Source organism: Poecile atricapillus, chromosome 14 (assembly GCF_030490865.1).
Source record: "Poecile atricapillus isolate bPoeAtr1 chromosome 14, bPoeAtr1.hap1, whole genome shotgun sequence".
Taxonomy (NCBI): domain Eukaryota; kingdom Metazoa; phylum Chordata; class Aves; order Passeriformes; family Paridae; genus Poecile; species Poecile atricapillus.
Genome location: NC_081262.1, coordinates 12,395,067 through 12,421,279, shown reverse-complemented (window position 1 = coordinate 12,421,279; position 26,213 = coordinate 12,395,067). Strand labels below are relative to the sequence as shown.

The 26,213-nt window shown below is 43.3% G+C and overlaps 1 protein-coding gene across 3 annotated transcripts in view; it reads left to right on the top strand.

The window, feature by feature from the left end:
- The window catches only part of MAD1L1 (mitotic arrest deficient 1 like 1), a 346,214-nt gene that overhangs the window by 132,856 nt on the left and 187,145 nt on the right, over positions 1 to 26,213 (top strand). For all 3 annotated transcript variants that reach the window (XM_058849980.1, XM_058849981.1, XM_058849982.1), the window contains one exon: positions 7,753 to 7,893. In XM_058849980.1, coding sequence (XP_058705963.1) covers positions 7,753 to 7,893 — 141 coding nt within the window. The remainder of the gene's footprint in view (positions 1 to 7,752; positions 7,894 to 26,213) is intronic.

Genomic DNA, 26,213 nt, shown 5'->3' with positions numbered 1-26,213 from the left:
AGAATAAAGAAGGTATGTTGAGGAGGTTTTGGGTGTTTTATTTTAAAGAAATGACTGTTTTTCACACATGAACTGTGCACATGGTGTCAGATACCGATGTCAGATGGGGAGTGACCCTGTGCTGAGGCAGGTGAGCAAGGCAGCTTCACACACAACATTGCCACTGCCTGAGCAGTGGGACTGTGAGAAATGACAGGAAAAAGAGGTGTTTTTTTTAGGAATGAAGAAATGCCAAACACTGAGACAGAAAAACAGGCTCACTCTGGAGATAGACAGCGGTGAGTGTTCCAGTAGAGGGGAGCTAAATGAAGAAAAAAATAATAAAATTATTTCACAGCAGCAGGAGGCTAAGAAACATAACTAAACATGTTAAACTCACTGTGAAGCAAGAGGACCCCAGGGGTATTTTAGTCAGATAATATTTAATTTGTTGCAGTGTCAGTTGTATGATTGCTTGTCAGCTGGCATATGGACGTGCTATAAGCAAAATGGGGCTTTCAGAGACCATGCACAATTTTCCAGAAGATAGTAAAGCAGGAGATTTATCAGAGATGGATTAAAAGAGTTACAGTGGATTTATTTGCTCTGGTTCATTGCCAGGATAGAAGGCAAGCTGAGCTCTCTGCAGAGAAGTGTTGGAGGAGAGGGACAAGAGTTAGAAAGGGAGGACTATTAATCAGGAGGAAAACCTGGGGAATACAAGAGCATGTAAGATATACACAGGTATTTGTAGGAGCACGTTTAAAGCTGCCAGCTGAACATTGGCCAGAAAAGCAATCGGATTACAGTTTCTCCAAAATTTAAGAATGGGTGGTTGAGAAGCTAGGAGTGTCTCTGAATGCCTTGTTCTGGCACCTGAAATGAGTTTTTGATCATCTCTCCTGTGCTCTCTGCCTGATAGTGTCCTCTTCCCACCACAGTTTCCCTGGGTATTCGCTTTCTCCAGACTTCAAACCTCGGGAAGAAAGTTGCTTTTCAGCCTGAATGATAACCTGACTTTCTTAGGAGGAAAATGGCTCTGTTATGAGAGAAAACAGATGAAAACCATGCCTTGCAGAGAGATGATGGGACAGATGGGGATTCCTGGTTTGCTGTGTGCCTGTGGTTATGTCCATCAGCCTTTCTGACCTCTCCCCACCTGTTCCTGTTAGGTGTGCATGGAGGTACTTGGACTTCAGAACAACAAATATTTTATTTTTCTTGGAGAAGCTTTAGTTGTAGGGCACAGCACATCTGAAAGGCTTCTTTATAGGTTAAATCCATCTTTAGATTCCTGCAGTATCTTTATATTGGCTTGAGGGGCAAAAACACAAGCAGAGGCTTGATATATAGACAGGCACATTTGAGAATTAAAGATATTTTAAAAAAATGTTTCCTAATGGTCTTGTCAGTGCAAGGATAGTGAAATCTGCTGGATGTTTTTATTTTTATGAAGTTAACGGGCTTTTTTTTTGTAAATGGTGTTTTAATTGAGGTCTTGAGTAGAAAGTCAATGGTGTGTGTATACATATGTGTCTGCAGTCAGTTCTGATTTGCAAAGTAATGTGAAAATAGGTCAGCCACGGAGAGAAGTGTTGGGAAATGGCTGCAGCTGAGAAGAAAGCTATTTGTAGGCTTGGGAGTAGAAAATTTTGGCTTAAAGATGATTTGTAAGGAAGATGAGAGTGGTAAGAGGAAGGGAAACCATTTGCCCTCTGGTGTTCATAGATGCTGCTGAAGGCAGGGAGGGGTTGAGAAGTTTCAGGTAATTTAACTTTTGCTGGTTTTATTTGGCTGAGAGCTCTTGGGGTTTTTGTTCTGGGAGAGTTCATTAGCTCCTGTGCTAATTAGCAGTGCTCCAAGAGGGAGCTGTGGGATGTGGCTCCCATAAGAGCAAAGTCTGACCCAATGTGTCTTTAGCCCCTGTTGTCCCTGGTGCTTCCTGGCTCTCACCGTGCTTGGTTGTTGCTTTTCCCCCTAAACTTTCCACAAGGCAATGAGATTTGAACACAGCCTTACTTCCAAAGTCGGGCTTAACAGCCCTCAGACTGGGGCAGAACCTGTTAATTGTCAGCATCCCTGCTCCCATTCCCTGCTTAATGTTTTTCTGTGGGGTGCAGGGCATCTCCTGTGTCCTGATGGAGCTGAAGGGGGCTGCAGGTGTTTCCCATGAGGAAGGTGAAGACAGGCAGCCCTGGCAAGGGGCAGATTCCCACTCCTGCTGCAGCCTGTTGGTGCTGGCTCTGCTGCCACACAGCGCTCTGGGCTTTGTTTCCATGAGTTTCATCACCCTGATACAAACTCATTCCTCCAAATTACAGAGATGTTCTTGAATTGTAATTCTCCTCTTTGATAAACACATTACTGCAGTTAAGATTTATCACATTTATTATTTGTCTTTATTCAGTAGACAATTTACCTGTCAAAGAAGGAAATTAGACTGTTTTCATATTATTCATATTAAGGCTCAGTTGATTGTTTCTTGTCCCTAATTCTTCTCTAGCTGCTTGCAATTTGATTGTTAATATTTTTTTCAAGTATTTTATGAGATTCCAAAATATTGAAGTGATTTATAATTGCCAGAATCCGTATCTTCTCATCTGTCCTTCTCTTAAAAGGTTGGGTCTATTCCTCTGTCCTATTTTCAGTTGCTGTCTTGCCATTTCTGAGTTCCTCAAAGGTAGTTGCTCATGGACCAGAGGCTAATGTGATTAATTTTATCAAGTAACCTAAGCATATATTTGTCAGTAGGTCCTGACACAGTCTAATATATTTAAGTATTCTTCAGTTATTTCTAACCACATTTTGGCTTATATTCCTGTGCCTCACACTGCTAATTTTAATGTTAAACATCTGGTCAAGCCCCACTTACTATCTCCCTTCTATATATGAGTTTAAAGCAAGAAAGCCCAGACCTCTGTTACACAGTCATCTCTCTCTTTTATTGGTGTTTTTACGAGAAATAGTTAGCTAAATTATACCTGATTGCAAATAGCATCTGTTTGATGTTGAAGCTCCATATCTTTCTTCAGTCTTGAAATTTTCCCTTATTACAACTAATTTGGATTTAGGAGTCTGAAGATGAAGAGGAGGGGGAAGAAATCTTGTCACTGATTTCTGATAATGAAGCAGCCTGTTAACATTCCCCCAAAATTATCATTAATTAAACAAAAAGCTGATGTAATACTTGGAATGTTTCTGTGCCATCAGAAAAAAGCACCAAGTGGGAAATATTCTGATTCCATTGCACAGAGTCTGTCTCCTCTGCCAGGCTCTAACCCAGGCACAAGTGAGAGAGCAAGCAAGCTGTGCCGTTGGGTTGTGGATTAATAGTCAGAGTTCACTCGTGTGGAAGTAAAGCAGATTTTACTGTGACTAGAATCTGTCATTAAAAAGCCATTATTGGACCTGACCGGCACAATTCCTGCTCTCTCATTGCTAATGACAAAGCAATCTGTTCTTTAAAAGACAACAACCCTATATTTTCTTGCACAGAACGGTGCAGGAGACTCACCAGAACAGAAGCGGGGTGAAGAGAGGCAGTTGAAAGATTTATTGATCAATAAACCAGACAATTACAGCTTGTTTATAAAAGGAAAAAAAATAAAAAAGCCACCTCAAACCTCAGGCCTGCGAGCAACCCTGAGACTCTAATAATGATAACTCTGGCATCCAGCTTGAAACGATAAAAGTCAATAGGAAGATATAGGATTTCAATAAAATTATGACACTAGATAAACTTTACCCCAGGAACACATTTTCCCTGGGTGTGTGACTGACTTCAGTTAGATTTGTAACTTTAATTTCTTTCTTATTGATTTTCCTTTTCTTCAACTAATTAGAAAGTCTGTGGTGAATGGGGTTGTGTGTGTGTTTGAAGAGGGGCTAACAAGCAGCAGCAGAGGAAGGGCCTGAACTCAGATGTGTGTATGTAGGGTCAGACACCTTTTTATGGTTTTTTTTGGCTATGTTTTACTCTTCAGTTGCTTCCCACACCCAGGCTGGAGTGGCTCTGGTGCTCCTCAGTGTGCAGGTGTCTGTGGCTGGGTTGTGATGTGCAGTGCTGCAGTGACCTGGGGGGTGATGGTTGCAGTGAGGATGATGATGATGGTGCTCACGTGAGCCCTTCTCAGGTCTTTCCCTAAAATTAACCCAAAATCCTGGAGGAACCCACTTCTGTTCCTGCTGTTTCTAAACCACTCTGGGGTGTGAATGCTGCAGAAAGGGATTTTCTTTGAGCTTCAAGCTTCTTGTCAGTCAGGTCAAATTTTGGTTTTACACAGAGAGAGCAGAGCAGCTGGTGGGAGGACTGGGGAGAAGCTTCATCTTAGGGGTGGCATTTTGCAGAGGTGCCATCCTGTTCTTTCCCATAACACATTTTCAAGGGATTAGCTCTAGTTTCTGGTTAAAATTATAAAATGTGTTTTCTTCTTAGTTACTTATGCAATAGTGGGAGGAATATTTATTTGATGAATGGGCTGGTGCTGGCAGAAGGAAGGGAAACTGTTCAACCTTTGAAAAAAATCACTATCCTTCCTCTTTTTCAAACTTCTGTCTCCTCAAACACAGCTGCAAGCTGCAGCACCAGAGTTTGCTGTAGGGCATTAATTTCCTAGGTTTGTAATGAACATCCAAATTATTATTCTGCATTTAGGGTATGTTTGGAATGAGTGGCATTTCTGTTCGGGTCTTGATCTAAAACTGGTTAAGGTAAAGATCACCTGGAATTGTGCCAGGGTCGGGCAATGGTGAGTTAGCAGAGATTTACCCTTTGCTGGGTAAATTTTGGAAATTCCCAGAGGAACTGCTTTTTAGTAATTCTGATGAATGCTATCCAGATAGGAAGCAGCAAAGCAGCTGTATTAGAATAAGGTTAGAAAGGGCATCTCAAAGTGCCTGGGGAGAGTTTTGATGGGTTGTGAAGAATGAGGAAATACTGCAGCAATTACTAAATTAGGATTACATTTTAGAGAATCTTTTTAGACAGAGGACTTCTCAACAAGAACTTGTGTTTCCTGCCAAACTAACAAGATCTTTAGGAGGAAGGGAAAAGCTTTCAGTAAGTGCTCTTGATGGGGAGAAATTGAAGAAATGGAGCTGGGGACCACTTGTTGGAAGCTGAGAATTGATTTCACTAACAGTATTAATATTTAGAAATAATTAAAGAAGATAAGTAAACTCCAGGATCAAGTGTTTAATTGTGCCACCCTTTAGTTCAGCTTTTCAGAACCCTTTTTTTTTTTCCAATACAGCTTCTGCTGGGCTCACCATGTGTGATTTTTTTTTTTTTCTCTTGAGCAGTTTACTTTGTTTTAGAGAGATGCTTTGAAGGGCAAGGGCTGTAGTTGGTTTTAGGGGAAAGACAGCCTGTAGGGTTGGTCATGCTCCCATGCAGTTTTCCCATGCTCACATGAAAGCTGAAGTTTGTCCTCCTTGTAGCCCAGGGAGCTGCTGGGATCTTGATGGGGATGACTCAAATGACCTCATATTCAGCAGTTAATTGGAAGCCAAGTGTTATGGGAGTTGCCAGGAGTCCTGTTTGGTTTGGAAAAAAACACCAAAGATTTTGGGACTGCCTCTGCTGCAATGGAGAGAACATAGCAGTGGTAAATGATGATACAGATGAAGGATGCTTAGGAGAAAAATTAGCACAGCAGAGCATCTCGGAGTGCAGAGAAGGAGAGAGGATGCTGTAATTGCAAATCTCATTGCAACAACATGCAAAGCTCAAACCAATACCTTCACTAAATGCTGTCATTATGTTCTGTGCTTTAGAAAGTGATTTGGCTGTAAATGGGGAATGGAATTCATCTGAGCAAAGCAGTTTGCCTTATGAAGAGTGCACTGGGCAGACTGGGTGTGATGTCTGTGGGTACTGGAGGGGGATGAGGAGGATGGAGAGATCCTGTCCTGCTGTTTCTCTGCTAAACAAGTTCATTACAAGGCAGGTGTGACTGTATTTGTGTTTTCTTCTTCTTTTTCAGTAACCTGGAAGTATTTCCTTGCACATGTCTGTCAGATGATCAATTCTTAACTGTTTCCCTGGGAAAACATTTCTCTTCAGTCAGATCTGGGCTAGGAGCTGGTAATAGTTGCTGTTACTATTTATGTTAAAACCTGTTGTTCATTATAATTTTATTAACTCACTTTGTGTAGCCCCAGGCTGTCCTTCAGTCTTGGGGTCCTTTTAGCTGCTGACCAACCTAGCTGTCTTGGCTGACCTTTCAGTCCATGACGTGCTCTGAACACACTGTACCTCTGGCAGTGCCCCCAGTCTTGTTGTCACACCTTGAATTTGAAAGTTCCTTCTCTTCCCACATGGACACTTGCTGCCCACATTCAGTCTTTGACCTTTAGATTCAGAAGGAGGAGATAACCTTTGTATCCAGGCTGAGCTGGGTGGTTAGTGGTCACCTTCACTATCTGAAATACACTATCCTTTTGCACATAGGGGTGTGGGGACAAAGACCTTTTTTCCTGCCTCAACAATTCCTGGTTTTCCCAACTGAAACTTTTCAGCAGCTGAGCTGTGTTTATGAAGAGCTGCACTGGCCTGGGCTGGCTGTGAACTGCACAGCTGTACAGCCCAGTGATCTTCTGCTATTACTTTGTGTGTGATGGCAGAATTCCCAGCAAGGAGCTGCTTTGTTCGGAGTGCTCCTGCATTTGTGTAGCAGGGGAGGTAGCAAACTTCAGCAGTGAAAGGGGGGGGACAGCACTATCAGGTTTCCTCAGAGTTTTGGCTCTTTGGGTTTATGCCAAGGGCCTGTGCTGCTTTGACCCTGTTCTGTAGCCTCATAAGCATCAAGGTTCTTCCATGCAGTCAGAACTCTCCATCAGCTGCTAATCCCTGTGTGCATACTGCAGTGTGATCAGTCACCTCCTTAAACATACCTGGCTTCTTCAGATTTTCCTTTTGTCCCCATTCTTATTCTCCATCAGTGCCTAGGAGCGAGGTGTTAGCTACTCCTGAAGCTGGGAATGCATTAGGAATATTTCAGCCAGGAGCCCACACAAAAAGTTTTACTTTTAACTCTGAGCCCAAGCCTTACACTTGGGGAGCTGCTCTCAGGGAGGGGAGAATGATCCTTCTGTTTGTCTTTCTCTGCAAATGACTGGTTATAATTGCCAGTAGATAGAGAAGTGAGCCAAGCACTGTCTGCCAGACATTAACCTCTGAAAAAAATGTTTGTTACAAGCACTGAGTGTTGCAGCATCTAACAAGTGATAAGTCACATACCATTTTGAGGATATTTGCTCTCAGCCACTTTGTTCGATGTCAAATCTGTTTCATTTCTGTTGTGACAATTCTGTTCTTTCTTTGCTGAGGCTGTGGCAGGAAAAACGTCAAGTACAACACTAAATATTTTGCTGAGGAAACTCATTCAGCCATGTTGAATTAGAAGAGTGTCTCCAGGAAGAAGGCAGGCTCTGTTTTCAGTTGCCATCTGCTTGTTAGCGTGTCTGCATGTTGCTTTCCTGCAAAGGGTGTGGGGTTTTATAGACACAAGACAATGTAATTTTTCAGCTTTCACAGCAGCAACATTTATTTCATTAGCACTGTGTGTTCATCTGTGCCTTGATGCTGACATGAAGACGACGAGCGTACATCCATCAGAGTTGCGTTACCACGTAAAGGAACGGTGGGCAAAGATGTAGAAGGCTCTCGGAGCGCGGTCAGGGGCTCTATCCCTAAAAGTTTTTGCTGTTGTTGCCTGCAGGGAGTGCAGTCAGGGGCTGTATCCCTGAATGTTTTGCTGTTGTTCCCGGCAGGAGCGCGATGGGATGCGGGCGATCCTGGAGTCGTACGACAGCGAGCTGACCCCGGCGGAGCACTCGCCGCAGCTGAGCCGCCGCATGCGCGAGGCCGAGGACATGGTGCAGAAACTGCACGCTCACAACACGGAGCTGGAGGTAATGAAGCATCCTGCTCTAACCCCAGGGGTGGAGGAGTCGAGACCTATAAAACTGAGTTGCCTGGTGACAGGATCTGCTCTCGCAGTAGCCAGATTTGTGATGTTCGCACTCTGAAATTCCAGGATCAGTAAGAGCCACGAGTTATTGCTCTGCAGCTGAAGCCTGGCAGAAGCCAAGAATAATCATCTTTGGGTGTGCTGAGTGTGCTGTGCTGCCCTGCATGGCTGGAGGAGCAACCACTCCCTGTGGTGAAAGGGTTGGGAAGGAGTAGCAGGTGTGGGGTCTTCTCTGTGGTGTAGTCGAGGAGATTCTGTCACATGTGTAATCAAGGCTCTGCTGTACAGTGTGAGCAACTTGTGTTTACAACAGCTTTACTTAAGGGTTGAAGAAGTAATGTATGTGAATGTTGTAAATTCTTCACTTCTTGGTATTGGGCCTGAAAAGCCCCAGAATACTGGTCACTATTAAATGTTTTTTACTAGGTTTTCTCTAAGAAAGAAAACACTCAGTCCAAAGATAGAAGTATTTCTTAAAGGAATTCTTATATTCTCCTTATTTCTCTTTCTGAAAATTTGGAATCTGAAATGTGACTGTGGTGAGCTAAACATTAACCTGCATTGGCTGGATTGTTCCTTTCTTCTGTTGTGCTTAGTGGAATGGGCTTTGTGTTCATGAGTTGAAATATCTGGAATAAATCTGTGATCTTAAAGCTTGGTGTTTTTATTATATCAGGCTTTACAGTAGTCATAAGTATGTGAGTTTTTCTTCATGTCTAATTCCATCATCATACAGGTTTAGATGCTATAACTCAGATGGAATAGACTGGTAGAAATTGCTCCTTGGGTTCATCCTCAAGCCACGGAGTGAAATGTCTCACTCTGCACAAAACTGTTGTTCCTGGAATCTTTAAAAATGCTCTTTTCTTGTGTTGGGAGATGGGGCCATATTTCAGGCAGTACTGGTTCCAGTGATCTTTAAATCCTTAGAACAGCACAACATGGTGTAGATCAGTGTCCTGGTATGGATCCATTTCATTGCTGTTTCTCTGAAAACAAATTCTGCAAAGTTTTGGGCAAGCTGATAGAGAAGTTAGCTGGTAACACCAGATAAAATGGAAATTTACCTGACTTCATTTGCCTCAGAATGTTTCTCTGTTTTGTCTTTTGACCACTATATTGCTTCCCAGCAGACAGAGCAGGATTCAGTGATGCTGACATAAAGGGAAAGGTGGCTATTTCATCCTGCTTCCTCAGTTGTTCCCAACAGTGGCTCTAGTTTGTTGCAGGGAGATTTTCTGAATTGTTTCCTTGAATGTGTCAGGTGTGCTGTGTTGTCTTCAGGCAATAGCAAATTATCTTTTCTTCTTCAGATGAAAGCATGGAAGAGTGTAGGAACCATTTGGTTCTGTGCCTTTAATTATTTATAGGGAACAAATTCTAAGTTGATTTTTATGGATATGGATTAAGGAGTACATGGAAAATTTCAGAAAGGAGCTGTGTTCTCTGGAGGTTTGTTGTGTGTGATGTCAACCTCTAAGCCTTTCAAAGACTTTGCTAGAAGCAGGATTCAAAGACCTGATATTTTCCTCCCAAAGTAAAATTTTACACTTCAGCTTGATTGTGTTTGCCTTTCTGGCTGCTGTGTTGGCTGCTGAATCCCATCTGTTTTGAAATTTTGGGGGGAAGTGTTTCGTTCCAGTAAAAATCGGAAAACTGGAGAGGGAAATTGAGGTACAGGCAGGACCCCTGGTGCTTCATCATCAGGAGCAGCAGCTGCAATCAGCTGCCAGTAGATCAAAGCTGCTGAGATGGTCGATGGCAGCTATTAATAACTCCTGACTTGATGCTCTGCACCCTCCCAGCTCTGCTGAGCCTCCCCATGAGGTTTGGAAATGTTGACACCTGCATGACTCAGCTCACAAACAGAGGAGACTGCTGGGATGAGGCACCTTGGAGCCTCAGGTGTTTGAGATGTTTGAGGGAGAAACAGCCTCTGTAGGGGGAAGGAAAAGGGAACTTGAACATGTTTAAAATCAGTGTGGCAGAAGGGTTGGAGCATCCTGGGAGCCTCTGGTGTGGATGGGCTGGCAAGGGCAGCACACAGAGCTGGAGAAGCAGGAGTGCTCACCTGGGAGCATCGTGCACGTGGCAGCAAAGCAAGCAGTGCACAGCTATTCCAGACAGATCCTGGGGAATGCAGAGAGGGACAGTGATGGATTTGAGCTGAAAAGGCCTGGCTGATGCTTTTTGGAAGGCTGGCATGGAAGAAGTGTGGAAAACAAGATCACCAGTTAGCTGCTGTGGATAGCCACAGTGATGCCCACAGAGGGGTCTCTGGCCCCCAGCAGACAGTGGGACACAGTCCCTGTGTGCTCCATCTCTGCTGGGAAAGCTCCAGGAGCTTCTGGAGTTTAGCAAAGCCCTTGAAGGCTCTGAGGTAAATGCATCCTCCTGCATTATATTTTGTGGGATCTGCCCTTCAGCTTTGTTCATAAATCATAATATTTGCAGCATAAACCATGTCTGGCTTTTTATCACAGTGTTTTCCCCTTTCTTCTTTTTTAAAAAATTTTTGCTACAAACTACTTAATTTAACAAAATCTTTCTATGCTCCCTAGAAGAAACTCCTTAATAGTTTCTTTTTTCTTGTTTATTCTGCCTGCCCAAATCTGTTACCAGCAACACCACTTCTGACAAAAGAGAGGAGGAAAAGGAGGAATGTTCTTAACAGAGCTTTTCCCTTATCCCTGGAAAGGAAGATTTCCCCCATCCATTTTGGCAGCAGTCAGGAAGCTCTGGTGAAGATGGAGTGATAGAGATAATACAGTTAGAGAGAGGAGGATGCTGTGAGGGACTGGCAGGATTTTGGGCTGAGGCAACAGGTTTTAACTCGTTAAGGAGATGAGGTTTCTGGTAGGTCCTTTGCTGGATGTGCAAATGGAAGTGGGAAGCTGTTTAAAAGAGCAGAGGGAACATGAGAGGAGTGTGCAAGCTCTGGAAGGGGCTGTGTGTAAGGGTTGATGTCTGCTGGGAGGATGGAGCCAGGACACACAGGGAGCTGGGCAGGAGAGCTGCTGGAGCACTGCACTGCCTGCATCAGACATCACCTGGATCACAGGCACCTTCCAGAAACTGGGATACAGCAGGATGCTTTGATCCCAGATCATTTCAGAGGTGATGCTACAGAAGAACCACTCCTGTTCTCCTCTCCACTCCCTGCCTGGCGGGGCAGAGGACTGCAAGGCAAAGAAAGGCTGATGGGGAACATTTTAAATCCCCTTCACTGATGGTGGATGAGAAAAGCTGGATCTGTAATGCATGGACATGCAAACACATGGACAAGCAGATGCTTTCTGCTCCCCAGAACTGCCTGCCCCCAGCCCACCCCCTACTCCACAGGGCTGATGTGGCTAGAGGGGTTCAAGGAATCATTTTATGGAGTGTTGAATGTAAAGCATGGAGAGATGCAAAGAAAAACGTCATCTGAAATGGTGGCTGGGAAAGCAAGCAGGCTGTGTCAGCCCATTTTATGTGGTTAATGAAGTGTCACTCACCATCTTTTTAAAAGTGTGTTTTGGAACTGGAAAGGGAATGAGTTTGTCCCCAGCCAGACTGTTATAAATACTTTAACAGAAATGTAACTGTATTTCTGTGGCAGAGTGAATTTTTGTTTTGATAATGGTCGTATTAATATTTTTCTTGCCAATCTTGGTTAACTTTTACCACCTTAGCTCCCATTGCTTGTGATTTCTAGCTAAATATGACAAAACAAAAAGCCTCTGTGCATGCAGCAGCCACCGTGGAAAAGCTTTGATGTGGAGTTTAGTGTTTGAAAAGTTAAATCCAGCTGCACAAAAGGGAGATAATCATAAATATAACTGCATTAATAGTGATTTTATTACAACACTCCTGGCTCCATACAAAACTTTAATGAAGAGAGATTTGCAAGGAAGATTCATGCTGACACCTTCAATGGTCTCCAGCATCTTCTATGTTGAGAGATTCCCCCTGTCTGTGAGCACCATATGCACTCTAATCAGTTAATTGTGAGTCTGACAGTTTCAGCACATGAAATGCCATATGTTCTGTGTTTTTGTTCCATCACAGGCATTGCTGGTGACCTCAAAACTCACTGACCAAATATTGTCACGTTTTCTGCCCTTGATAACTGCAATGCATCTGCTGATGGTGAAACCTGGACCTTGCTGGTTTTGTGGTGTTGTCACCAATCTGCTCCTTTCCAAGGGGGTTTACTCAGCAGCCACCCCAGTGCTTAAAGTGCTTAAATTTTATGGTGAATGCATTAAAATGTTAATTTGAGCAGCTAACAGTTCTTCCTTGTCTTTCACCCAGCTTCCCCCATCAGCATTTTTCCACTTTTTTTTCCTTTTTTTTTTTTTTCTTCCCTTTGATCCACACTTTGTGTTTATCTTGCTCCTTTGCCATATTTCCTCTCCCCCTCAAAGGTAGATTGCTCCTTTACACAGCAGAAGGGGCTTCTGTGGTGGTGGGAACTTTACAGAGACGTTTCCTCCCATCTGTGCAATGTACAGAGGAGTTTGTTTTAATTTTCAGGTTTCTCCTGCCTGCTTTCTCTACCTCTCCGCTGCCGTCCAACTTTTTTTGCTCAGCGACAACTTTTAAGAAGCAGTGAGATGATTACTCTGCTCACTTTGGATGTCCATAAGGAGCAAATCAGAATCACTAGAGCTTTCCTGCCACTCCAGAATGGCATATGTTTCACTTGCCCAGACTTCTGCTGTCACTGTAGCATCTTACTGTGGCTCATGGGAGAAAACAGGCTCTCTCCAGAGATGGTGCTGAGATGCTCCACGCATCAGCTCCCACTGATTGCTGAAGCAGTCACAGGGCTGAACATCATCTTCTGACAAAGCAAACACCTTGTTGAAATAGCACTTTGCACCCAAATGCTTTGGCATCTCTTGGCAGACTCCAGCCTTCTGAGGAACCACTGAGGTCCTCTGCATTTCTTTTTCTTTGCTAAAGGAGAGCAGGTCAGGCCTGTGTTCTCTGGCAGTCCTGCAAAATGGACTGGCTTGGGTTCTCTGTTTCACGTGTTTCATCTTCTTCAGACCTGAGTGACCTTATCGAGTCACTGAGTCGTTAGTTTCCTCCCCTCCCTTTTACACTTGTCAGTGGCTGTGTTTCTGGATATCTGGCAAATAATCATCATATAAATGAGGAAGTCGAGTCACCAAGAGGTTTAATGATTTGTTAAAGGTGACAGTCCCTGCCCTGTGGAAGGACAGTGACTCTTAAAATTAATTGATGCTGCAGCAAATCCTGTCTTTGTGTATCTGAGACTTTTTGTTTGGTCAAACTAGATCTCAAAACTCAGTTACTCTTAATTTTTTTTTAAAGAGATTCCTCATTTTGGATCTGTCCTGAAAGTCAGTTATTCATCAAGAGAAGCAGTCCATAGCACTTCCTTACAGTGGAGATATTCTGCACAAGCCAGCATTGTTTTCATTACAGGGAGGTTTTTGCAGCTATTTTTAGTGTGTGGATGCTCTGACAGTTTAAGAATGGCTTTAAGTCAGCAGTTTCCAGGGACCATAGCTGACTGGAAGCAAACTCCATCATTCTCAGGAATGAGAATGTCCTGTCACCAACTTGCATAGGGTGAATCATTAACTAAGACAACTTCTCCAGCCTGTGAAAGGCTGCCTTGTGGACAAGTCCCCTGAAAAATACCCCAAGCTGCAAACACACCAGCAGCCTCAGGGAGGCTTTTACCTCTTGGCTGTGCATTGAAGTGCAGGGGACAGAAAAGCATTTTCCAGCTCTGCGGCTCTCATGTGCTTCAAGTGCAGTAAGCGCAGGGATAAACAATCATCACTGCCATCACCTCTTGCTGAAAGTCACACTCCTGGTGCAGATGCAGTCAGTGACACTCTGCCCCTTGTTCTCTTGCTGTGTCATGTCTTGACTCTCTCATGTGCAGTAATGAATATCACTAATTATCTGTGTTAGTGCAGGGTGGACTCTGGCTGGTTGAGTGCTTCAAGCCTGCAGGAAACCCAGTCTTGGTGAGACCCTGCTGATATCATCTTCCTGCTGTCCAGGTTTGATGCTTAGAGGACATGGGGATGCTCTTGTACTCTGGCTCTAAGCACTTCAGCCCTGGCTGATTGATAGATGCCAGCAAAAGAAAGAACTTCCCTTCTTCCCAACAATGCTCCACTTAAAATGCTCTTGGTATGAACAAATCCTCCTGTAGCCTCTTCTGGTGATGTTATGAAAAGCGCAAAAAAACCTTGACCTAAGGAATTTGGATTAGCTTCAGATGTCCCTGGCTATAGGAAACATGAGAACTGTGTCTAAATTCCTACAGAAGATTTAAAATTGGGTTCTTTCTTAGTGATGTATTGGAAAGAGCCGATAACTGAGGTGCAGTTATGAGTCACATTTACCACAATAGAACAGGGGAGAGCGTTTCATGCGATGCTGAGAGCTTTAAAATGCTTTACACTGGAGAGCCTGCATGCCTGTGCTGAGAGATACAGGCTCTGCAATTAGATGTCTTTAGGTGGAGGAAGCAGGAATACGTTTGAAGTGGTAGCAGTGGCCCCATCTACAGCAAAGGCATCGCATTAAAAGAGCTGCTTCTGTTCAAGGTGGTGCAAATCCCCTCCTGCTGCGAGGTGCAGCTGAGGAGCAGGGGCTGAACTGGGGCACAGGCAGGGCAGCCATGACATGTCTCTTCCCTCTGAGGCAGAAGGCAGAAAAAGGGAAATTAAGTATCTTTGGGGAATGGATTAGGAATGGATAGTTTCCAGCTTTTCAGAGGGAAGGCTTTGAAAGAGTAGAAGCGTGGTCTTATGTTGGTTGCCATCGCTTGCTGCTCCAGGCAGTGTGGAGGGATGAATGGGAGGCAGTAGAGAGGTTGCTGGGCAAATTCTTCTAGAACTTTTTGCAGAATTGTTTGGCTTTCTGCAGTGTTAGAGGAACCTTCAACCTTAGGACTATTGTTTCTGTGTTTAATTTTGAGATTTAACCTCTAAGAATCTCTTCCAGGCTGGAAAGTGTGGTGATTTGAGATAGCACTGCTCTGATCTAGGTGCACTGTGCAGCTGCAGCCCATGTCACTGCTGTGGCACACATCTGCTTTGCCTTGGGCAGGAATGGTTAAAGTTTCCTAACAGCTTCCAAGGTACATGGTTCCTTTCTGGAATGAGGTGAGGGGATCTCCTGGGTGCCACATCCTCCAGGGCACTTCCAGCCCAGAGATTCCTGAAGTGGGTGGTAAGTGTTCATGTGGCTCAACCCCCAGATAAATATTTTGGTGCCTGACTCTTTAGGAATGAGAGAATTTGGGAAAATGGGAGAATTGGCCAGGACTGACTGGTTTCTCTCCAAATTAGGAGCTGGGCTTATCAAGGTTGTTTTCCAGGGGAGCTTTCAGGCCAGTGCTTCTCATCTCTTGAGCTCTCTGGGTGAGTCAATCAGGCTCAGGCCAATAATGTCTCCTGCTTGTTAGAACTGCTACTTTGGCATCTTCTCAGGTCAATGACAGCTCTAACAGCCCATGGAAACCAAACAGTTTTGGGGAGAAAGGAAAGAAATGTCTCCTAAAAAAAAGTAAAAGCTAAGATTATAAATCGGGATAATGTTTTATGTGGAAATTTTACCTGTTCCTTAGCTTTGAGTTGTATTAATGAGATTAAACAGCTCTTTTCTGGGAGCCTTGAGATGTTCTGAACTTGTTGAGATTTGTTGATTTTTATAATCATTGGATTCGAATTCTGTGATTTGTAGTGCTTCATTTCAGAATAATTGCATAATCACAGCATAATTTAAGATTTAAAGTATGTAGTTGTAAATGTTTTGTGTCATTTTTAATTCATGATGATGGTGACCTGTAAGAGCAAATTATAGTTTGAATTATTATTTTCTGTTGAAAAACATCCTGTAAAGATTCCAAGGGTTTCCTGTAGGGCCTCTATGTAGGCTCAGCACAGTTGTGCCCTCTGCATTTCTGTGGGGTCCAGCTACAGAGTTTTGTCAAAATGTTGTTACCAAATTGTTATAACATAGAAACAGAAAAAATGCTTTGAGAAAATAACACCAACACAAGCTTGTTCCCATGGTCTTGTGGATCCCAACACTCCTGCTCTTTGCAGTTTGCAAGGATTATAAGATCCACTTTAATGTGCTTAATACTTTGGTTATTGTGGCAGTTAGAACAACAGTAGTTGCTGTCTTGGTTTTCTTTTTGAAGCCCATTGATTGTTTATTTTGGCCTTAATTACAAGTAGTAGAAGAGGTGTTTGTTCAGGGAATTAATTAGTTTAAAAAGAGTGTTTAAATGTAGTGCCTGAGCAGTTTGTCGAATGGGGCCTAAACACAAGTGCCAATTGCAGTTGTTTTGTTTCAGAACATCCATAATTGTTCACCCTTAGTACTTCTCCACACTGAGTTGTGTTTGCTCCCATCTGTTCACCCAGCCTTTCACCATGGCCTGAGTTGTCCAGAGGCTGCAGCACCTCCATTTCCTCAGCCAGGTTTATGTTAAGGCCGTGAATTTGAGCACGGCACCACTGCCAGTCAAAACTTGAACAGAATTCAAAGGGAAGGTGCCTGGATTTCTCTCTTTATTTTTCTCTTTTTCTTTTTCACTTCACTGTGACCAGCCTACTAATATTTGGATAAGGCTGGGAGCAGAGTAAGTGAAAAACCCAGCTGATAGCAGTTCTTACCATGCTGTGAATAAAAACTAAGCTGTTGATATAGATCTCCTCTGTCCAGGGGTGGTCCAGGTAAATTGTAAGGAACAATTCTGCTTTCTCAGAGGCTTTGCAATTTATCTATTTGCTTTAATCAGTGTTAATGTCAAATGTGCTTTGATGGTGCTAAAAGCTTTTCAGCAAAACAAACTGAAAGTCCAGAGCTGTGGAGAAAGCCATGATCTCCCTGTAATGCAAGTTGTAATATTTTCCTTTTGAATTTTATTTATGCTGTTTAATAAAACAGGCAGTGCTGTAGAACACACGTGCCGTGAATCCAGCTGTGGTGACAATATCATGGCTATGAAATGCATGGCACATTGATTTGACATATAGATGTGATTTATGTTTTCAATTTGTTTAAAGGGCTCTAATGGCTGCAGCTTTGACAGATGTACGCTCAGATTTCTAGTTCTGTTCAAGCCCACATTAAAAACACAACAGATTCCTGGCTTAAGACATTGATTTTTATCTGTTCTGTGTTCCCGTGCCTGCGTTCCACACGTCAGACTCCCAAACGTGAGTTTTTGTGGCGTCGACTTCACTTCTTCTCGGAAAATTGTAGAGACAGTTCATTTTCATGGGAAAGCTGATTCCTGGAAAAGTTGCTAAACCTAAATATTTTTGATTTTTAAAGGAAATCAACAAGAAGCTTGAAAAATTATATGTTATGGTATTAATGGTATTAATCTAAAAGCCCAGTGAGATATTCAGAAACCAAGAACATGAACAGAGTAATTACTTTGTAGAGGTTATTTTAAGTAGAATGTCATATTTAATGGGAAAGGGTTTGAGGCTTCTTTGTATAAAGGTTACCACTGTACATTATTTATATATACAAAGAAATGATGAGTGTCTGTATCTCTATTAATTATTGAAGTATTTCTTGAGAGCCCACAAACTCTGCATTTTTTATAAAATCTAGGCTGTGCAGTTGGGAACTCACCTGATGGTAGAGACCCTAAACCAGTGATCTTTGTGGCAGATGCTATTACTAAGCCAGTTGTTACCAGCCATACCTTTGGCAACTCTATTCTGAGTACTCTCAATTTTGTTAACATATGGAGGCAGAGTTCTTCACTTTATTCCATTTTACAGGACGTCATTTCATGAGTGAAAATAGATCATAGATATCATTAGGACAGATCAGCCCCCTGATATCTCAAATACTCAGATAAAATGTGTGCTCCTTTGACCTCCACGGGTCTAGTTCCACCTTAGCAAAGTCAGGTGCTGGTTTCTGAAGCCTTCTGTGACCTTTTTCATGGAGGAAGGTGATAGGGACAGCAGGAGTGACATCTGCAGTGGCAGCCCCTGTTCCTCAGGCTGGGAACACACCAGCAGTGACTGGTGTTCAGTAGTTATTTGCACAAGTGTGGGTGCCAAGGGGCAGGAGCCCCCCACTTGCAGAGTGCTGAAATGAGACACCCCTTCTTCAGAGAGCTTGGGCTGGAGGTACCTGGCCCCCAGTGCTGCTCCTGCTCCGAGGGGATTGCTCTGCACCGTGTGCTTAAAGATCATCTGAGTGTATTTAATTGTCTCTCAGCTGCAGCATGGCAGCCCGCAGAGCTGCTGAAAAGAGAGGAGTTGTTGGCATTATGGATGGTATTTATTTAGAGCTGCTCATTGTGCTTGGCAGAGGCTGCCTGGGGGGGGCCTGTGATGAGTGCAAAACTACCTATGCAGATGGATTTAATTCCTGGGAATGTGTACAGCTGTATAAAATACATGGCAAGTCTCAAATTCTTTCGATGTATGTGGTACCAAACACATCCAAGCTTGTTTCAAAGTGTCAGTTAATTATTTTCGTGCATTATTGCTCCCAAAAGACACAATGTAAATACTCATGTACACATATATAAGTGTTCCTAGGAAAGCATGTCTAAAGAGCTCTAGATGAGTGATTTTACGCTCTCAAAACAATAATGTCCTAGGCTAATTCTACAGGCTTTTTATTGCTTTGCTGTTTAGGTTCATTTTTGAAGACAGTAGGTGAGACCATCACAGCTGTATAGAGAAATGACATTTATCTTCCCAGTGCAGCATGACCTTATCGTTCATAAGAGGCATTTCCTTTCAGGATAATGAACACCTTTTTATTTAGGCCAGGCGAGATCCACAATCCTTGTATCCAATTCCTACAGCCCATTGACACTGTACACATTACAGCAGTTATTGTGGATATTATTTTCTGTTACATTCCACTTGCTCTTTGGATTATGCCTTTTTCTGACCAGCAAAGGGGACTGAGAATGGGAAAGGTCGCACTCAAGTCTTCATGAATATCTGGAGGCTGCTGCATGGCACAAATACAACCACTCCTACAGCAAATGTACATTTATATGCTCTTCCTCTGTGGCCTCCTGCAGCAAGACTGAGTCACTATTTTGGCATGTATCAGCCTGGGACAAAGGAGCTGGCATTGCCCTGGTGTCAGGCACTTCTAGGTAAATGTGTAGCTGCTTATCTTCTAGGTTAAGAAGAAAGAAAATTGAAGCACAAAAAGATGCTAAACAAAACAAGTATTGACAGTTTTCACTCCTAAGTATTTATGTGAGGGAGCTCTCTGTCATGCTCCATGGTGCTTTGCCACCAGGAGCCTCTGGAGCAGAGCTCCCACCCTGAGCATCCCCCTGTGCCTTGGAGGAGCTGTTCAACACAGCCTGTACCTGTGGCAGGAGCTAATAACTGAGATTATCTTGGCATATGTCCTGACTTCTTCCCTTCCCCTGCCAAATGGAGATCTCTCATGTTTCTGTAGCACACTTCTGCTCAACAGGCATGCAGGAGCAAGAAAACTCAAAGGTTTCTAATGGGACCATCAGGCACTTTCAACTTTTGCCTTGTCAGGCTGCATTTGCTGGAGCAAGACACAATTGTGAGTTGTTGGATTGCTTTCCTGAAATGAGTTGGTGTTTGGTTCACTCAGAGAAGATGAGCACCCACATCTCAGAAATATCATCTTGTCTGGCATCTTTGGCTGCCTCAGCAGAAGGGCCAAGGGAAACAAGTGGACCTTGTGTAAGATAAAATTGCAGTGTTCCCTCTGGGGTCGATTCTTTCAGCCCAAAACTGAGCATTACTGATGGGGCAACATATGGCAGTATTTCCTTCTGTTTCTGCTGCTTAGATCTGTGGATAAACAAAGGGCTTCAGCCCCTGGCTTGATTGACCCTGCACTTCGCCCTCTCCTGCAGGATCTTACAATGAGAATTAAACTGATGGTTGGAAAACACAGAATATGTACCAGGCTTGTGCAGTGCAAGGATGTTCTTTACTTGCTCTGATCCTGTCTCTGCAGGGGTTTTTCTTGTACCCCTTGCATACCCTTTCAAAAATTTTCTTTTTAGTTTTTTAAGTAGGGCAAGATATTAACTGCTGAAGTTTACAAATTTGGATTTCAGGTAATTTTGATAGCTTTCTCCTCCTTCTTACAGGGGGAAACAGTTAATTTTGAGAAAGCTATAAATCTTGCAGAGCTGGCATGGGATTGGCCTCCATCCCCATGGAGGAGAAGGCTCTGAGGAGGTCCTGAGCTGCTCACTGGCAAGATCTGCCATGGAGTTGCACAGAAATACTTTGCAGAAGTAGAGAAGGTCTTTAAAGCTAGTCAGACTCCTTGGGAAGGGAAACTAGAAAGGTTTTCTGCTCCTTGGATTCTCTGAGAGCCTCCTTCAGGCTTAAAAGAAGGAGCATAAGATTAAGAGGAGTAATTAAAAAGGATGCCAGAAAGCTGGAGACTGGGGATGTTGTGGGCAGTCAGACTAGCTGTGGGAGAGAGGAGGAGAGTGAGCAGACAGTTGGAACAAGAGCTGTGAAATAAGCTCCAGCTATTTTGAGAAGTGATTATTCAATATTTAAAAAGTAGTTTATTAGAAATTTCCCTGCAAATGCTTTTCAGAAACTGGATCCTCTCTGTGTGTGATTTCTCCAGCTCTGGTGTTTATTGACACGAGTATTTTCACTTTTGTTATGATGTGGATGGCTGCTTAACTTTCATGGTTTTGAGGCCACTCCTGTTTTGGATGGCTCTTGGCACAGGAGGGCTGCAGAAACACTTGCAGTGCTTTTCTTTAACGGCTGCACTTCATATGTTCAATCTGATCTGTAGGAAGGACTAGAAATTAGTCCAAGGTGGCCTGATTTTGCAGTTACTGATAACATAAAAGCGTTTTACAAGTTGTGGGTGTGAGGGGACTTTCAGGGCATCCCTAGCTCCATGTCCGTGTGCTTGTTCCCATCCCTGATCCTTCACTCCTCTGGAAAACCAGAGGCAGAAAAGTATTTGCACATTTCATACATGGGAATGTCTTCATGGCTTCTTATCCCTCCTTCCCCCACCCCATCTTTTTCTGTTTCTTTAGATTTTTACCACATTTCTTCTACCTTGTCAGCCACCTCCTTCCCAACAGACCATTAAGCAATAACAAGAGAAAACAAAAAAAACCCCTTGCTGTTCCCTTCAAGTGCTTGCCTTGCATTTGCTGCCTATTTATAGTTGATTCATTTAAACCACAGTGGCAGTCAATCAGAAATGTGGTGAATCCTTCTTTCAAGAGCATGCCAAGAAAGGATCTTTTTCGTTTGCTTGCTTTATTTATGATTTTTTGCTGGAGCCTCTACAGTGTGCCTAAATTCCATTGGGATTTATTTATTTTGAATAAATTCTCAGTTAAAAGTAGAAGACTTTTGTTACTCTTCTTAGAAGTTACAGGAGCATGACTGTAGTGTACAGGGATGTTTGATTTTATTTGAGGTTATTTTACACCTTATTTTTTTTCCTTCCAGTTGGAATCTTGGAGGATTTTTTACTTTTTCAGTGTAAGGCATGTCTTTGGATAAAAGAGGCTGTTAACCTCTAAGTTTTTTTCCCTTCAAATCTTTGTCCCTTAAACTTCAGGCAAATTCTGTCTCTGATCTGTTTGTAGTGCAAAAAAATATTTCACCTGATGGGGTAAAATATTGTAATTGGGAATTATGACTGTCTATGTGGCATTGCCAAGTTCATGTGATCTTTGCTCTTTGGTTTCTCCTTTTATTGAGCAGCTTGGTGCTAATCTGCCTCAGCCCTTTGTGGGGTTTATACTGGAGTATCCCAAGCATCGAGGCTGTGGGTGAGACACTTGTACTCCACAGGTCAGAGGTTGCAGGAGACCCACATTAATAAACTCAGCTGGATTTCTGCTGGCTCTGTGGGACATTGGGAGGTGTGGAGCACTGCCAGGGTTTCTGAAGTGTCTGCAGGAAGGCTGGGAGCCACTGATTCTAGTTTGGGTTTTCCCCCTGTTTTGTTCTCCCCTTACTGTCCTTTGATTTTATGCCACGATAGCCTGGCAGAAGAAGCAGGACAAGGCAGACTCATCTGGAGGGCTGACTCGGAAAACAGGTATAAAATTCCCTAAGAAATTCCTGCTTGGCCTCAGACATGGATATACTTTGTGTCAAAGCATCTCTGCTAACCTTGCTTTTAGTGCAGATGGTACAGGAAAATGAAGGTACAGGCTGAAGAAGGACAATTATCCTGTTTGTTTTTCCATCTCACTGCCCATGATAAGATTTTATTCTGTGCTCTGGACCCTCCTAGGTCAGTTGTGTTTAGAGCAGCCAGCACAGATCAGCTGTGCTAAACACACTGACATTTGGAAATCCCTGTCTGGAAGGGGAATTGAGCAATGAGCTTCTGCTAATTATAATAGCTATGTTTAAAATGGGATGTTTGCTTTATTCAGCAAAATCCAACTATGCACCCAGACTAGAGGCTGGAAATGCTCTGGCAGCAGAGGAGACAGGTCCTCAGCACAACACATTCCCAGGGTGGAAGCAAGGGTGAGGCAAGCATTGCTTTGTCAGAGCAAACATTGCACAATCTTATCCTGGGGGTGGATGGTGTTACCTAGCAACTTCCAAGAACGTTTGAAATTTGTTGGAGACCCTCTGAGGCTTAGGCACTCTCCCCACTGTTCTGCTGGATGCCAAAACCACACTGGCTGTGATTTCCCAAGCCAAGGATAGTGCTGGCTGAAACCCCTCCTTGACCTTTATTTGAGCTGGGACAATCTATGCAGTAGTGCTGAGAACTAGAACAGAAACCAAACTTGATTGGTGTTAACAAAAGTTGGATTTAAACACAGATCTTCACTTCCCAGTGTTGTTTTCTGGCTGGCTCACAACAGTTGCACAAGGAAGTGTGCCCACACACCTGAGGGCTCCTGTTGGGAGTGTGTTTGTGGGGATAACAGATGTCAGGAGGGACAGAGCTCACAGCACCATTAAAGACATCTTTTCTCAGCTGTCACTAACTTCACCAGCTGCCAGCAACCTTGGGCAGCTTGAAGGAGGGCACTGACCTACTCAGGGGTGTAAGGTTGGTGTGAGTTGTTCAGCAGCCTTGTTTTAACAGTTAAAAGTTTATCAAAAGTGACTTTAATATAAGGAGACTTGACTAAGAAAACTACAGCTGTGCCACTGATTAACTTATGATATTTTTTTCATCCAGCTGTGACCACAGATTATCTTTTTGGGCTCTCATCCATACCCCACACCTTCTTCCTCACTTTCACTTGAGGCAGAGGCTTTCCATCCATACAGCTTTTGTCTGAATTTTTATTCAGATCCTAATGCTATTGCAAGCCTATTTTAACCTCTCCCAAGTACTGGTGTTCCTCTCCAGAGACACTGGCCATCCACTGCCCTCTTCAGAAGCATTGACACCCTAAGGCAATGGGCTGTAGAGCCCTCTCCTTTCTTGGCAAACAGGAATATTTTCCAGGTATTCAACTGTCAGCTCAGTGGAAAGAAAATGTTGCTTTATGGTTGGTAGACTGACAATAACTCTTTATCCCTTTAAATTAAAAGTGACACACTCACATAAATCATTATAACATGCTGTGTGCAAACACGGTGCCTGGGTCCAGAGGAATTATGAGATGACAGTGAATTGGGGTGAATACCCTTATTCTTGACTTTGAGAAGTGCAGTGACAATGAATCACTCCTAGTGATGAGATGCAGCAGTGCTGACTCATTGGGCTGAAATTAGAAGGGCTTTTTTAGGTAGAGATGTAATTCCACCATTTTTTCTGATGAATGGATAAGAGTGAACATTTTTGATGGCTAATTTACAGATATCATGAATTAAATGATGTTTCTTGCCCTCTAGCTATCAAACCTAGTTGGAGGTAGCTTGATGGGAGAAGTTGGATCCAGGGAGGTTGTCCTGGCAAAAATGGACAGGAAGGAGTTGACAGTTTGGTGGATGCTGGGTGTCACGTTGCCACCACTTCCAGTTTTTGAGATTTCCTTTTTCTGGATTTGGTGAGTGCTGATGTTTGCTTTCATCAAGAGAAGGCTTTGGAGCCTGAATTCATTCTGCTGATAAACTAAAGGATGAAAAAAATAAATAAATGAGCTGGGCTTAAAATTTTGCCAGAAAATGAACAAATGCACAAACATTTGTTCCCCTGTACTTCAAGCAGCGTCTTTTTTACATCTAATGGCAAGGGATTCTGTTCCCATTAGCTGCTCTGTCTTCTGTTTGTCTCTAGCTCTGCTTCCCAGTTCCAGGAGTGTTAATACAACCTGAGAAAAACATGCTCACAAGGTCCCAGAATTGCTTACAGTACCTGTTTTCAAATTACCTAAACAGTGATGAATTACCAGATTCTCAGATGTGCTTCATCTGTTTCAGGGTCGGGTGCTGGTATCCCTTCATTTCAGCTCTAGAGGTTTGACCACAGCACAGTGAAATTAATTCTCCTCAGTGTTCTCTGGATACTTTGTATTTCTTCACCTATTTGTTGTTCCCCTGTGCAGTGGACTGGTACTCTCCTAATGGTTTTGAGTTGCACTAATACATTAATAATCTGTTTTTCTCCTGGCAAGAGATTTGCAGCTGACCCTCAATATATAGATTTTATCTTTCTCCTATTGGGTTCAAACTTTAGCTGGGGACCAGCAAAAGAGAAGGGACTTTCTGCTCCATCTTCCCATTCAGCTGCTTCTCTGAGGCAGGGCTATTTCTGAGGCCACAAAGAGAATTTTAGGGGCAGAGGCTTCTCTGATGGGTGTTCCAGTGATGGGGAATGACTCCTTTGGACAGTCCATCAGCATCCCACAGTTACTTGTGTGTGTCCTGGAGATGCTGTGCTGGCCAACTGCGTCATGCTGGAAGCAATTGGCTTGGCAGAGTTTCATCAGTCAGGCTGCCCTTTTCTGTTGAGGAAGCAGCTGCAAACTCACATTTTTTGTTTGGCACTGTATTCTCTCCCCAGGGGACTGCAGCACTATTTGATTAGGATGGGGGAAGGAGACCTATTACAAAAGTAGATTGTTCCCAGCAGAGCTGTGCTGATCTTTTGGTCTCTATGCTCCTTCTTAGCAAGGTGCTGAATAAAAACATCGAGGGAAAACAGGGGGAGAAAGGAGTCTCTGGGGTGTTGCCCCTCAGCTTCAGCTCAGAGACTAAAACAACAAATGAATGTTCTTGTTTTCAGACGTTTTTGCAAAACTAAGGTGGCTTTGTTACCTGAGCCCACTATTTTCCTGCCTACCTGCCTCGTTTTTAACTGTTTCAACCTGGCATGGGGCTGTCCAATCTCTAGGGACTCATCTTTTCCTGGGTAGAGTTCTGCATTTTTCCATCTCCCAGTTTGCTTCTCTTCCTTCCCCAGCAGCTCTGCCTGAGAGATTATGCCAACAGTGTTGATGGAGTAGATTTACAGAAGTTCAGGGTCTTTCTCCAAGTTTTACATTTTATTGCAGCTGTGAAGGTCACCTTTGCTTTGAGGATCAGGGAGATGAGGTTGCTGCCACCTCTGAAAGTGTTGGTGCTGGACTTGTGCACTTATTATGGTGCTTAATCCTTTTAGTGCTGTGGCCCATCAGGTGTGGTTTGTGTCAACAGTGGCACCTTGTGCTCAGAGATTATCCATTTTCAAAGGTTCTGGAAAGGTTTTACAGAGTCAGTATTATCTTTAGGTTAGAGAGGGAGAGAAAAGAAGGAGATTCAGAGTTTAGTGCTTTGCCCCAGGTCTCAGTTGTTAGAGTGGGAACAAAAGCCAGGTTTCTGCTGCAGGACTCCGTGGTTTACTTTAAGTTAGGTCAGGTAGTTTGCCAGGAATAAGGATGTGAGCAATTTCTTCTTGGAATCCTGTCTTCTTCCTCTCATATTAGTTGTTCCACAGTCACTTTGTTAACACCCTTTTCTCATAGTCTAACCAGGCAGAGTTTGGGGTTATTTCAATATAATGAGCTTACTGTCAAGAATTCTTGACATTACAAGTGACTGTGTCTCTTAGAGAAAAAGAGAGGAGAGAGATTGGTCTGTCCTTGGGACTCAAGAGCTAGAGAAAGGTGTGGTTATTATCCCCTTGTCCAGTAAATCTTGATAGAGTGTTGACAGGAGCCCATATCTTTGCCAGGGGAGATGTTTTCTCTGTGTCTTCAGTAATTATAGCAATGACTTCGGCGATTTTTCAATTTGCAGTTCCATTTTTTTTGTTTAGTGCTCAAGAGCTCTGCTTTGTTCCTCCCTGATTTTGGTAACCAGCTGCTTTTTGTCTCTCACTGGGGGG